At 32.6% G+C, this 13,859-nt stretch overlaps 1 protein-coding gene across 1 annotated transcript; it reads right to left on the bottom strand.

Annotated features, from left to right (window-relative positions):
- Window positions 1-847: 847 nt before the first annotated feature.
- Window positions 848-13,855, bottom strand: LOC123711191 (histone lysine demethylase PHF8-like). Its single transcript, XM_045663642.1, has 23 exons — window positions 13,740-13,855; window positions 13,222-13,307; window positions 12,746-12,928; window positions 11,602-11,714; window positions 11,253-11,389; window positions 10,829-11,030; window positions 10,633-10,728; window positions 10,337-10,482; window positions 10,019-10,145; window positions 9,578-9,700; window positions 9,054-9,170; window positions 8,418-8,803; window positions 7,403-7,617; window positions 6,679-6,827; window positions 6,168-6,278; window positions 5,911-6,094; window positions 5,247-5,343; window positions 4,374-4,493; window positions 4,164-4,279; window positions 3,172-3,277; window positions 2,584-2,731; window positions 2,132-2,207; window positions 848-1,777 (listed from the first exon to the last, which is right to left on the bottom strand). Exons 1-23 carry the CDS (start codon window positions 13,838-13,840, stop codon window positions 1,698-1,700), a joined length of 3,219 nt encoding a protein of 1,072 aa, XP_045519598.1. The 5' UTR covers window positions 13,841-13,855; the 3' UTR covers window positions 848-1,697.
- Between the last annotated feature and the right edge of the window lie 4 nt (window positions 13,856-13,859).

Here is a 13,859-nt window from a genome sequence, read left to right as displayed (position 1 = left end):
TATGTTTGTGAATATATATAAACGTTTTTGTTTTCTCACATATATGTTTGTGAATGTATATAAACGTTTTTGTTTTCTCATATATATGTTTGTGAATATATAAGGATACTTTTAAAGAATACGAACCTTTTCTCTTAAATTGTTAGTAAAGTTATTTGAAATTATATTAAAGAAGACTTCAATAACTGTAATTAATATCTAAATATATAAAAAAAAACTGATTTAGCTGTTTAAATATAACACCCTGTAAACTAACAGTAAAACAAGGACTGTTTTGCAAATTTTAAGCAATATTATATCATATAAAATTTACGAAATTTGTTTTTGATAAATATAATATACAACATTATTACGGATATATATAAATTAAAAAAATAATTAATCCTAATTATTTAAAGTATGAATACTAAGTTGATTCGGAAATAAATATTTCTTGATATTTTAAAATCGCAAAACAGTCCTTGTAGCTAACAAAATTAACAAAAGAACGAACTTAACACTTAAAATACTTAACATTACGCATTTTCGGTGGTAAAGGCGCTTTTCTATCCACAACCATTCGTAATTACCACGAGTGGTAGTTTATAAAAACGCCTTTATAAACTACGACTCGTAATAGCTACTGGTAACCTAGACAAGATATTGGGCACCCGAGACTAACTCAAAAAGTTAGCCACTACAATTTAAGCGCGGTTCTAGGTTCGAGTCCCGGAGGAAAATAATATTAATAGCACAAGACTGACGGACTGATTCGAGAGATAAATTAGTCCGCAATAGACCTTTCTCTTTACGTTACACTTATATCAGCTCAGTCATTGAAATTTAAATAAAAAAAATATTAAATACAAATACCAACTTATATAATTAATTTCAATTATATATATTATTGGCTGTACCAAAACAAGTTTCGTGACTCGATTCCCCTTATTTTACTTCTATAGTATTGCAACGGTTCTAAACTTCATATTTGCTAACAAACAGTTCTGGTCCTTCGAGCCGGAATAGTTAAGAAACCGAAAAAAGCTTTCAAATTATTTTGTAAACAAATAAATAAGATATGAGAATGAAGTCCCAGTTTTCGTATAACTTAAAATATCAGATCTTTTTTATAATTTGATAACACGTATTTCAAAAAGCAAATTTTTAATACGACTTAATTAATGTGTTGAAAAGGGCAGTCGTATTACAGCCTTTTTAGGTGTGGGCCTCAAATTTCTTTACTGTTTTTTCTAATAGTCGACCACTCAGCCATCTATGGCTGACACACGCCTACGTCTTCAGGACTGAGAGTCACACTCTAAAGCAATTACATCACATTGGTTCGATTCGATACTTCATATAGATTGTCATTCTAGATATTTTTTAATTACTAGTAAAGCGTATTTATTAAGCGTGAAGAGCGAACTATATATGTCAAAATACATTGACAATTTGACATTACGTTACCCTAAATTTAACATTTTGAAATACGAGCCCAAATGTAACCTAAATATTTACGAATAATGGCGATACGATCGAAAATATAAAAAAATACGAGCATTATTATTGCACACGTTTCGATAACTGTTACAGAAGCCAAATTGAAAGAAAATCGAAAATCAGTGTTACATACCGACACAACACCGATTGGTCCGATACATATATAAAATATCTTACATATATTTAGAAATTAAACTATTATTTACTAAATATACAATCTAATATATCATTTTGTGTATTTTTAATATTTTACCGAGACGTTGCTTCGCCGTCTTCATACCCTTTTTCAGTCTTAGATCTGAAATAAAAAAAAATATTTTAGAATATATATATATATATATATAATAATAATCGAAAAGGATCTATATATCTATAATTAACGCAGAAAAAATACGATGTAAATGTAAATTGCCAAGTTGAGTTTATCTCGTATAAAAACATACTATAAACCGTAATCAACTAAATAATGATTCGTCACTTCCTTTTAAATAGACACGAGACTAGTTTCAGGGTTTCAGGTTTCAGTTGAATCAGGGTTTAAATGTAAATATTTAAAATGAACTCCGTAACTTTGGTTTTAAAATATTTTGAAATCAGTCTTTCTATTATAATAAATATTCATTAGTCTCCATTAACTAGGTTAGACACTCACTTTTGTTATTAGCTGGATTATGTACAGGCGGTGGAGGCCGACGGCTCTTAGTCGCTAGCACTGCACGCTTTGGATTCTGAAAGAGAGTCAAAATTATATAATCTAAATATTTTTGTGTTTAAATGTAAGATTTAAGAATTTAATTTATTTTTTATTTTCGACTTAAATATAATATTTTTAGAGAACTCGGCAAGGTTGTGACGAGCACCAGGGACGCGTGTCTAAGCAAATTATTAAAATCGTCATTAATAATTACAAAATTAGGATTCTTCCGTACCTACTGACTTATTCCTCTCGGAATCGAACCATAATAATGAGTTGTAAGCACTAAGCCACAGAGATAGTAATAAGTCTCAGCAAAAATTGTCTCAAAAAATCGAACCCTAGACCATGAGTCATCTAGTATAAATATATATTACTATATATATACTTAATAAAAAGCTAGCACTAACCAAAGGCACCTTATCGACTGCGGTATTGGCTTGCGAAGCCGCGTGTAAAGCTGCGCGTACGCACTCGCGTCGTACGGCCGAACGGGCTGGGCCACGTAGACGTGGGACTAAACGACCTAAACGGGCGCGAGGTGACCAAGATTCATCCCTGAAAAAAAAAAACATTTACTTATAAAGATTTTGGTTATAAGTCAATACTAGTTTAACTAACGCTTAGAAAAGGTATAAATAATATGCAAATTACAATCTTATTGCGCTACAATCTTCATTAGGTCTGGGCCTCAGATATCTGTATCTGTATCATTTGTCAATCTAATAGGCAAGTAAGTGATCAACCTCCTGTGCTTATTGCGTCTAAGCCGGTTTCTTCAGAATGTTTTCCTTCAACCTCAACCTTCCGGTTCCAGCGAATGTTAAATGTGCTCATAGAAAGAGTCGTTCACTGAAGCTGCTAGGACAACACTCTCCATATACTTATACCTCTATTATTATTATCAAACTTTGTACACAGCTTTTAAAATATTTATACATTTTCTATATAAAAGAATTAATTATAATTATTATTATTATGCCTATGAAACCACTCACTTTTCGCTCTTCGCTTTGTTATCACTCCTATTTTTCGAAGACCGCCGTCGACGTGTCGTCGTCCAATCATCTTCTTCATCAGAACTCATCTCTAACGATGGATATACTGGAACAAATATGTTCATTAAGAAGTGTCCGATCAATGATGACGTTTATAAACGATATACTGAGACAGAATCTTAGAATCGAAAAGTTTATCCAAAATAAAAATAATACATAAATAGTTTTTAAATAATAATACACAGCTTCAATCCGTTCAAAAAGTGTTTTTCTTAATGTGTTATAGCTATGTTAACAAAAGACAATACTATGTGCAACAGTTTATTCAACTGTTCAACTTAAATAATAGTGTTTAAGCCGTTACCGATTTAAATTGACGATTAATGATTATTATATAAATTATTACTAAACAAAACATTAACCCTCATACTATTTAAATTACTCTTTACAGACGCTCAAGTTTGTGATTAAAATGAGATCTATGCAACCCGAATCTCGTTATAATTTGATTTTTGCTCGTTGCGCAGTGACGTGTGCACGTTCGTCAACAAAATGGATATTGATATTGAAGTCGATCTACTAATTACATTGGTTTGGAGCAGTTTCTGTTTTTCTTAAAAGTTCTAAATAAATACACACATTCGAAAATGATTAAAGAACTTTTAGGGAACTTTAGAAGAAGGATAAACCTTCTTTAACTCATTAATAAGAGTAACAAATTCTCCATAACGAACTCGTTCCGCAATCAGTGGATGCACCTAGAATATTTTAGGCCTTATTTTTGAAATTCTTCTGTGAAGTAAGTATAACGAAACAACTCGTTTCTGGTATGTCCATTGCGCTCTGGAAGTCAACCGCCCATATTTGGCGATTATCGCAACCGCACAAAACGTCTCGTGAGTTTAAAAAAAAAAATCCAAGGAGTTTGTGATGATGATGATTGATGGTGTGACGATATTTCTCCGACATATATATAGTTAACATTTCCTCACCATACTCCTCATCTCTATGGACTTCTTTTATAATATCCTCTTCATCATCGAAGTCCTCATCGGCACTAAAGGTTGTCGTCTTACGTGGTCGTTTACTACTCGTTGGCGCACTGGAACTATAATAAAATATTAATAAGTATAAATAAAGAATATACACTTGCAAATAGGAGAATGGAGGATGAATGGAGCAAGAGAATAAATAATTGTTACCTCTCAGCCAATCTCTCGTTGGGGCTCGGCCGTTCCGGTGTCTCTACGTCAAACGACCTCGGCGCTTGCGCTTCGAATCGTTCGCTAATGCTCAGCATTCCCGCTACTGCTGCGTCTTCACTGTTAATATGAAAATATTAAATATTGTGACATATGTCTGTCACTTTTTACACAATACACGAATTAATGAGGATATATTCAATCGAGTTTCTACCATGAATATGAAATATTCGTGAATATTATAAATATTTAGTATTTCGAGTAAATAGAGTTGCGTTGACGATTTATTTTTTTTATTTTTATAAAATAGGGGGCAAACGGGCAGGAGGCTCACCTGATGTTAAGTGATACCGCCGCCCATGGACACTCTCAATGCCAGAGGGCTCGCGAGTGCGTTGCCGGCCTTTTAAGAATTTGTACGCTCTTTTCTTCTGATCTGATTGTTAAGGCGACTTAGTTAACAATTGCTTATAAACGTAATGGACTCTCTTTCAAATTGAGTTTTAGGTTTTAGTTTTAAGTTAATTAAGATTTTTCTCCTTCCATGCGTAAACAGTTTCGTTAAAAAAAAATTTCGCTAAAAATTCAAAACTTTAAACATTCCGGTCCTATGCTGAAACGGAAAAGATTATTGTTGTGTATTAAGATTCTTATTTTCAAGTATCGTAAACATGTCAACAGGTAGAGATTAGGTGCCTACGACACAGGGAATCCTAGTCTGGAGTAGTGAACTGTCTTTACTAAATGTAATATTTTTTTTGAGGATTTATGGGATTAAGTTTTAACTGAATATTCACGACGGCTATATAGAAAAACAACAATAATGTCTAATGGAGCAAGAATTGCGAAATTGCAGGTAATAAATTAACTCACGTATCGGTGACCGGCTGTTCGCCTTCTGCCAGTACAGACGCCTGTATCAGAGACTCTATACCATTGACTGGGGCTGGCCGAGATCTGTATGCACTCGCTATGAAAAAAAAGTAACTTCTTGATTATAAATTGCCCCAGAAAAGTTTGGATCAAAATCTCAGAAACTACGATGCATACTTTGGACCGTTATATTTAACATATGGAATTTAGCTTGTGTACGTAACACAAAAAAGTTTTTTTGATGAATATATTTTCTGTATTAAATAATAATACATACTTTATTATATATATATATAAGTAAAAACGTAAACAAAATGTAAGCAATCATCGAACACATGAAGTCAAAATGAGCCCTTTGCTTCACCACAATCATAAATTGTATTTTAATATTTTGCTTGCAATTACTAAGTGTCACATAGATTTACGAATGCCTCTTCAAGGCAATTCAATAAGGCAAGTTTGTTAATCCAGCGTCTCGACCACACTACCCCTAATGTTATCTAAGTAATAAGCTCATATTTTAAACAATTAAAGCCAGTTTTCTGAAAATATCCATACAACAACCGCTACCGAACTTAACTTAGTGATTTTTTGGAATTGTGAATATTGTTCAAATACATATTTCGTAAATTTGCAAATCTTTTAGGTACACGTACGTACATACCTGAATGTTGTCTATGACTATGTTTATGTTTAGCCGGCCTCCTCCTCGCTGGAGCCGGTTCGTCCACATACAAATCCCCATCTTCGTATTCGTACGTATTTGACATTCTCCGTCTTACAGCCCTTTCTGAACGACGAACTGGCGTTGCGGGAGTGTTTTCTGGAGCTTTTGGTTCTTGTATTACCTGAAAAAAAAAAATTGTGTAAAATCTTTTCTTTATGAAGAAGGTAATCATATATCGATATTAGAATACTCACGTATTGGTACTGATGTGCGATCGCCGTCTCGTACGAAGGCAGCTGCGTGTGCGCAGGTGTGGGTACGTATACGCCGTTTGATTGCGTGCTTGACGTACTATACGCCGCGCCCTGTAGGATTACCATTATTTATTTTATTAAGCGTCTTAACTCGACAGAAAGTTAACTACATATGGTTTTACAAATAAATTTTTTTTCTAAACTATGCACATTCAACATATTTAAATCGCGTGCATCCCTGAGATCGTAGGTTCAATTCTCAGGCACCAATCGACTTTCTATGTGCGCAAAACCGTAAAACTTGAACAGACGGCGTGAGTCACACACAGACAAGAATTTTGCAGAATTCTTCAATTAAAAGGTTTTTGCAGCACGACTGGATTTTTTTAAAAATAAAGAGCTGTATTTGTTGATTTTACATTTGACTATAAAACGTTCACCTTTTCACCTAGTAAATATTTTTTTTTATCATGTCTAGTATTAAGTAAAAACAGTATTTGTTGAATATTACCTGATGCGCTGGAGCGACATCTGTATATCGCTGATAGGTTTCATATGCGATTTCGGTGGCCGGTTGTATTCCATACTGCTGATATGAGCCGGGTTTAGCCGTTTCTGAGTATTGGTAGTCTTGTTGAATATCCTCTGCTGAGTACATACCTAACACAATAGTCAAAATGACAAAATGATTTATTAGCGTGGTCATCAACAAATATGGTTGATGACCACGCTAATAAAACAAGAAGTTGTTAAAGAAAAACAATTTAATAGTCTGTCCCTTAGGGACCGTTCAAGCAAGGATTGAATTACACGTTAATTGATAATATTATTTTCCACTTTCCAGTACTTTACACCACATAATGGTAAGTTTTAGGTATTCAGAGTCACTGGGGGTGGTCACGAAACGTTTTACTATTGTATACAGAAATAAATTACACTTACTACTACAATTTTTTTTGAATTAGTTATTAAAATGTATTTAATAAGTTTTATTGTTTTTTTTTTCTTTTCGTAAATCTTTGAACGTTTTTGTATATGTTGTCTTTGATTATATCTGTCGTATTGCGAAATAAATAAATTAGTATTGTTAAAGGCATACTTTGTTGATCACAAATTTCAAGTGTATGGCATAAAGAGACCAAGTGCTAGTACAACTCCTATGAAGGGTTTCGTATTTTTGCCATTGTGTCCCACTTTGGACCAATTATTCAAAAGTCTTATCTGTAATAACTCACCAGGACCATAGCTGATCTCCGGTCCCTCTAACCGTATGTTGGCTTGAAGATTCTCATTAGTATACAAAACTTCTTCGTGATAATCCCCAATATCTTTCTTTGAAATGGTCCATTGTTGTATGGGCTTGAGTCGATCAGACCGGATTAAGTGAGACTTGAGTATAGAATGTTCGGGAAGGCTGTACGGTGGAGGCTCTTGTGACGACGACGGGGATCTGTGGATTTTATTTTGATTGTTTGAGTGTTTATTAAAATAATTATTGAGATACTAGATAGATAACCCAGGGAACTGTATATCGCATACATATATATGTGTCAAAACTTAATACAATAATTTAAAAACAGGAAAGAACATTTGCATTTTCTATCTAAATCTCTATGAAAGATAAAAAGATAAAAGATAAATAACATTGGCAATTGACAATTTTTGGGTACACTTTTCAGTGTTCGGGTAGTTTGTTATTCCCCACAATGAAAGTTTAAAGTCCATGGAGTTTCTTGCCGGTTCTTCTCCATGAGACCCACTTTTTGGAACCGTGTAACTAGACGTTTCATAAGAGCCTGCAAAGGCCTATTTGAAATAAAAACTTTTGATTTTGACCACCTAATATAAAAGAACAATTATAATTATTATATTTATGTGTCTTTTTTCTTTTTATTTTCTATTTTTAATGTATCATCTTTTTAGTTTAGTTTGTTTTTTGTTCATGTTTAGTTTTGTCTTAACTGTGTATAACATGTATTATATTGCACTTTTTGCCTATCTTATGTAATTTAATACTTTTTTTTCTTTTCTCACAGTGGTTGCCTGGAAGAGATCGCTCGAAAGCGATAAGGCCGCCAGTTGCCCTCCTTTTGATTTAATTATGTTCATTTTTTTATATTATAATGTAACGAAGTGTTAATAAATATATAAAAAATCTTTTTAAATAGATTGATAATTTTTATCTACATTTGATATTTCTTTAAACCAAAAATTTATTATAAATAGTATTAAGTAATAGATATAACTTACACTTTAACCTTCATGCTTTTCTTCTCCTGTCTTTCGGCAAAATCATTATCCTGGTAAGCGACCTCATAGTTTTGATAAAACTTCTCCGGAACTGCCTTTTCAACCACGTACTTCACGTCACTGTTTACGTACTTGACATCGTTGACGTATTTTGCATCGGCTACATATTTTATATCTGTGGAATATCTGTCCGTGAATGTGACCTCTTTGTTGTCAATATAGAATTTGTCTGCATATAGCTTTTCTTCTATATAGTCGCCATTTTGTGTGTTCGGAGTCATATGCATTATTGGCTTTGGAAGAGTCAGTTTTAAGGATTTCTTTTGAGTATTCTGTTGCTTCCTATTATTCGGTTTTGTGGGCGATGTGTTTTTAATTTTGCTATCCTGAAATATTAATTATAATTATTAGTACAATGGTAAATATGGAGCAAAACAAGTTGTTTCCGACAGGCTTATAATCTTTAGTATGTAAATTAAGATTAATTCACGTCGTATATTATTCTGTGTATAGAACCACAGAACGCACAAAAAAGTTATCCAAAAATTATAGCTAACTGTATAAAATAATGTAACCAAGGTTAGAAAATAAATAGAACTACTAAACTGTTTCTCCTAATAAAATACAAAAACATACCTTATCCTTACTGCTCCCGCTCCGTTTTTCCAATAACCTTAATTCTTTACACAATTCCCTAACAAGTTGTCCAGAATTGAGACATTTCGGAACATTGTCACGCTTCGAAGTGTCCGTCTGTAATGAGAATAGCAAGTAAGTTAATCATTGTTTATTGAATCCGGATCGAAGGACCAACAATACGTTAAGAATTTTACTAAATTTATTGTCTGTTTGAATATCTAGTTCTCCAGCAATTGCCAACAACGGATCAAAAGTCAAAATTCAAAGTGTATAGTTTGGTATTATACTGCTCTGTCATGTAGAAATTTTGATTCTTCTATTATTATACTAACCTAATAGTGAAATAATGGCTAAGATTGGTTTATTTAGATACAGTAAACATATTATTAATGTATCAGACATGGTGTACATATCAGAAGGAAAATTTTCTATACAGATAGAAGACCAGGTGTGTAGACCAGCGTCCATAAAATACTATTTAATATATTTAATAATAATTACTTAATAAAGGTTAACCTTACACTTTTCAAAGCATGCCATTCCTTAAGAGCATTTGACAATATCTTAATCCCACGAAGTAATAATGGAGGTAAATCAGCTTGTGGTGGTGGTATATAACTTTCACTTAGGGTAAAGTCTTCGTCCTGAAAATAATAGATAAATTATTAAAAAATTGAGCCAGTAACCAAATTGAACCAAAAAAAAGTTTTTCACTTCTTGCATTTATCTAATTTTTTTAGTTTTTCCTTATAGTTGCCTGGAAGAGATCGCTTAAAATCAAGGAGTCCATCCGTTGCCCCACTTTTAAGTTATCATATTACTGGGTTTTAATGGAATTAAGAATTACATAATTAAATAGAATTTGATTTTATACGCTAAAACCTTTTTTCAATTGTAATTGTAAAGTGGTTTGATATTTAAGATACTTTTCCAATTAGTTGGTTAATGCCCTCAAAACATACCTGTGTTTCTTCATTATGTCTCCTCAGCATCGCCAATAAATGAGCTCCAGCGTACCAATGCATTGCCTCGAACAATGGATACCGGAACATTGTCGGTGTCTCTACGCGGCTCTCTATTTCATATATCCTAAAAATAGGAAATCTTAGTATGTAAAAAACAAATTAATTATTTATTAAACTAAGTACTATTCTATTAATATTCAATTATTTAAATATGAATATTGAAAACTTATCTACTTTTGGAAAGCCCAATTAAGAGACTAAAGCTACATTGAGCCTGGCCTTACTGACATACCCACAAAAGAACGTATAACTTACTGCAACTGCATTTCAATGGCATATGAATGCAATAAATTTCCCCCAAACACGAGTGAATCACACGGAGTGTATACAGCATGTATCCATCCAGATGGGATAAATAATGTTTCACCGGCACATAACTCTGCAGTTCCATACCATTCCACCTGGAAATTCCAAGTTATAGATCAGCCGGTGGGCCCGCCGAACAATTATATATCTATTTCACTGATAATGGTTCAAAAGGCATATTCTGTGTATTATATATATGAAATCATTACTAATTGACAACAAACAATATCTATTTGTATTCTTACCATATCACCAAAGAACTTCTCGTTTTGATTATTTGCAGCACTCCATTGTTGATAAAGTGCTAAATTGGTTGATGTCGGGGGTACCAAGTAAAATATCTGAAATTGAATTCAATTTCATGTATAAGTTGTGTTCATTTCCCAGTACCAAGAAAAAATAATTGTATCACATCAGTATATTTAAACTACATAAACTAACCTTTCGCCCATGCAATACATGGTACCAAACAGTGGTGCCACCAAAGTCCACATGGTAATCCGTATATGATCCACCCGCTGACATAAGGCAATATTTCTGTACAGCTGGTTTGGGCCGGCCTTCAGCAGCGCCACCCGCCCAAACCCTTTCTGCCCAATCCAGACGGCGGGCTAAACCTGGAGGCTCTACTAGTGGCGACATGCTGCAAGAATGCATTCATTTATCAATATTAGAAGTAGTTATCGTGAATCATACAATAGGGAAAAATAAACCAATTACTACAATAATTACTTATACATGTCAAAAACTTCATAATGAACATTTACATAGGAAATTCAATAAAATATGTTTTTTTTAAATGTGCAGATGAAAATTTAAAGAGTTCTTAGTGTATAATTACAATCTAAATTCACTTTCTACTTACTTTGTTTCACTAAACTCCAAACTAAGTACATTCAATACTTTATCGTCCCTGTGTTCCGGAGGTGTCTCAAAATACTCTACAAAATCTGAAAGTGGCATTCTGAGAGTTGACTGTTTTCTTACATCAATCACTTCCACCTGAAATTTATAGGAAAATTGTAAAAAAACATTTTAACTAACGGAAAAAGCAAAAAAAAAAATTCAAGAAATGAATAAAGTGTCAGGGTAAACAGCCTCATTCTTCAGAATTGTACTGAACCTCACATTATAGATACTAATTCTATAGAAATCAGATCTTTAGAAATAAGATAATATTACACATATAACAAAGTAATGCAGGGTTAACTCACCTCCAATTGTGCACCACAGAATCTTAAAACTGATCTGACATTGAATGATGCAGAATTTGGGACTTTCATGTCCAATCCCTCATTACTGTGAAACATAATAGGTCTAGTGAAACCTGAAAATTTATTTATTTATTAAAACTTTGTTGCATACAGAATACAATGCAAAGAATATAGAAAAATAGTACAATTGAATATAAGAATAATTAAATAAAAATGAGGACTGAGAATTTATACATTTATTGTTATAGTGTTCGTTAAGTTTTACAAGCCTGTTATAAAAGCAGATTTTTAAATTGTGTTCATACACATTTCTGAGGCTATTTCATATGTGAGTATCACCGCAGGTATCACTCAACATCAAATGCGCCTCCAATTACATTTAAAAAAATACAAAAAGTAGGTTCTGCACTTCTAACTAATTATGGCTCCTTAGACTAAAATTAACTGTAAGGACAATCAACAGGGGTTGAATTTTAAAATGTACCTTAATGAGTCTCTATGCATATTACATAATATAATCATATGTTCATGTTTTTTTTCTTAATTATAATAAAAATGATTTTAATTTATGATAAGAGTTTTTGTTTGTGCAAAAACTTGTTATTGAATAGTTGAAGCTAACATTACAATGTGCTGCATCATCATGTATGCTTAAAAGCGGTGTTTAAATACAATTTGAAAGAAAACTATGTATATTTCATGTTTGCAGAATAAATAAAAAAGTAAAATATTAGAAAGCAAGGCAAGCAAATATTTGTATAGTTATTAAATTATTCCGCGCAATTAAATTCCTGTTTGGAAAGCCACTAATGACACCTTTTGAAATGAAAATGCACCTAAGTTAGATCGTACAGGGCGAATGTAAATAAGTTAGCATGGAAAATAAATGTTTATCCATTAATTGTTTTTTTGTAAATATTTAGTTTACACATTTAAAATGATTGAAGAGCAAGTCTAGGTAAAAACATCTCAACATCATCAGACACTTGATGAATGAAAAATTATTTCAACATTAATTCTACCTAAAATGAAATAATTCCCACACCTAAAAAAATCAAAACCAAACACTTCTTTATATCTATCTGAACTGTTTGTTTCATAAAATTTAAAACCCTGTTTATAATTCCTGAAAAATACCACAAACCATTATCCTGTACGAATTCTTCAATAAACTGTTCAGGACGGATTCTCTGTAAGGCAGCCTGTGTTGGTCGCAATGGCCTTGCCGCCAATGCTCGCACCCATGCTGGGGTTCCAGCTTGGGAAGGTCGAGTTTCAGCTCCAATTTCATAGCGATCTGCTCTGTGATTATTTGTTGGAATTCTTGCTGGAATAGAAAAGGTGACTATGAATACTATTATTTTATAATGGTAGCACTACTAGCAAACACAACATACACATTAGTTTTAAGATCATTATAGTTAATGAAATACAATTTTATTACATTAAATAATCATACATATTAGGGGAAGATAGTTTGCATTGAATCAAACTAACTAGTCTCACTACTACTACTACACACCTAACAAATATATAAAAATCCAGTATTGACATTCAATCTCACTAATTAATGGCATGAAATTCATAATATTGCATAATAATAAACAAAGAAATACTTACAGACAGAAGGGCCATATGTTGGGTCACATTTTGGACAGTGATACTTGTCTATATCATCTGAATGATATATTTTTACATTTACACAACTGTAACAAAACAATTTGAGCTACATTTTTATCTTAGATATATTGAAATTGGTATAATTACTCAACAAATAGAATTTACATGTTAAGTAGGACTTTATAATGGTTAGAAAGTATAGTTCAATAGATTAAGGGCACGCAAAATTTTGACAAAGGTCCAAGAAAAAGCGCACACAAGACTCCATGGTGACCAAGAATGTAAACAAATAGTTTTAAGGAGAAACCGTGAAAACACATTCATAACTTATCACGAGACGACTATACTTAAACTAAATGTACACATAAAAAATGATAATCACTCATAATTATATAAAAACCGCATAAAACATAATAGACAACATGATGGCCGAAGTGCAGAGTGCTGTACAATTGATTTATTTTTTCTTCACACACAGTACCACTTTCACTTTGAAATTTTTACTTATTCGGAATTACCTTCCATGAAACCATTCTCTGCAGCAGTCACACTCTATCATAAATTGTCCAACATTATATGGTTGACCACACAAACAATAAGTTTCCTTCGATGACGCCATTTTGATGGCGAATAGACAA

Source organism: Pieris brassicae, chromosome 6 (assembly GCF_905147105.1).
Source record: "Pieris brassicae chromosome 6, ilPieBrab1.1, whole genome shotgun sequence".
In the NCBI taxonomy this organism is placed as follows: domain Eukaryota; kingdom Metazoa; phylum Arthropoda; class Insecta; order Lepidoptera; family Pieridae; genus Pieris; species Pieris brassicae.
The sequence above is the reverse complement of the archived record's forward strand: the minus strand, read 5'-3'. Positions and strand labels throughout refer to the sequence as shown.

What these genes read in the sequence shown, in the direction of transcription:
- LOC123711191 (XM_045663642.1), bottom strand. Translation starts at nt 13,840, where the DNA reads ATGGCGTCATCGAAGGAAACTTATTGTTTGTGTGGTCAACCATATAAT. An exon ending in GCGGGAGCAGTAAGGATAAG is followed by an intron (nt 8,804 to 9,053) that starts GTATGTTTTTGT and finishes TTAATATTTCAG; the next exon opens with GATAGCAAAATTAAAAACAC. An exon ending in CAGTCGATAAGGTGCCTTTG is followed by an intron (nt 2,208 to 2,583) that starts GTTAGTGCTAGC and finishes ACTCTCTTTCAG; the next exon opens with AATCCAAAGCGTGCAGTGCT.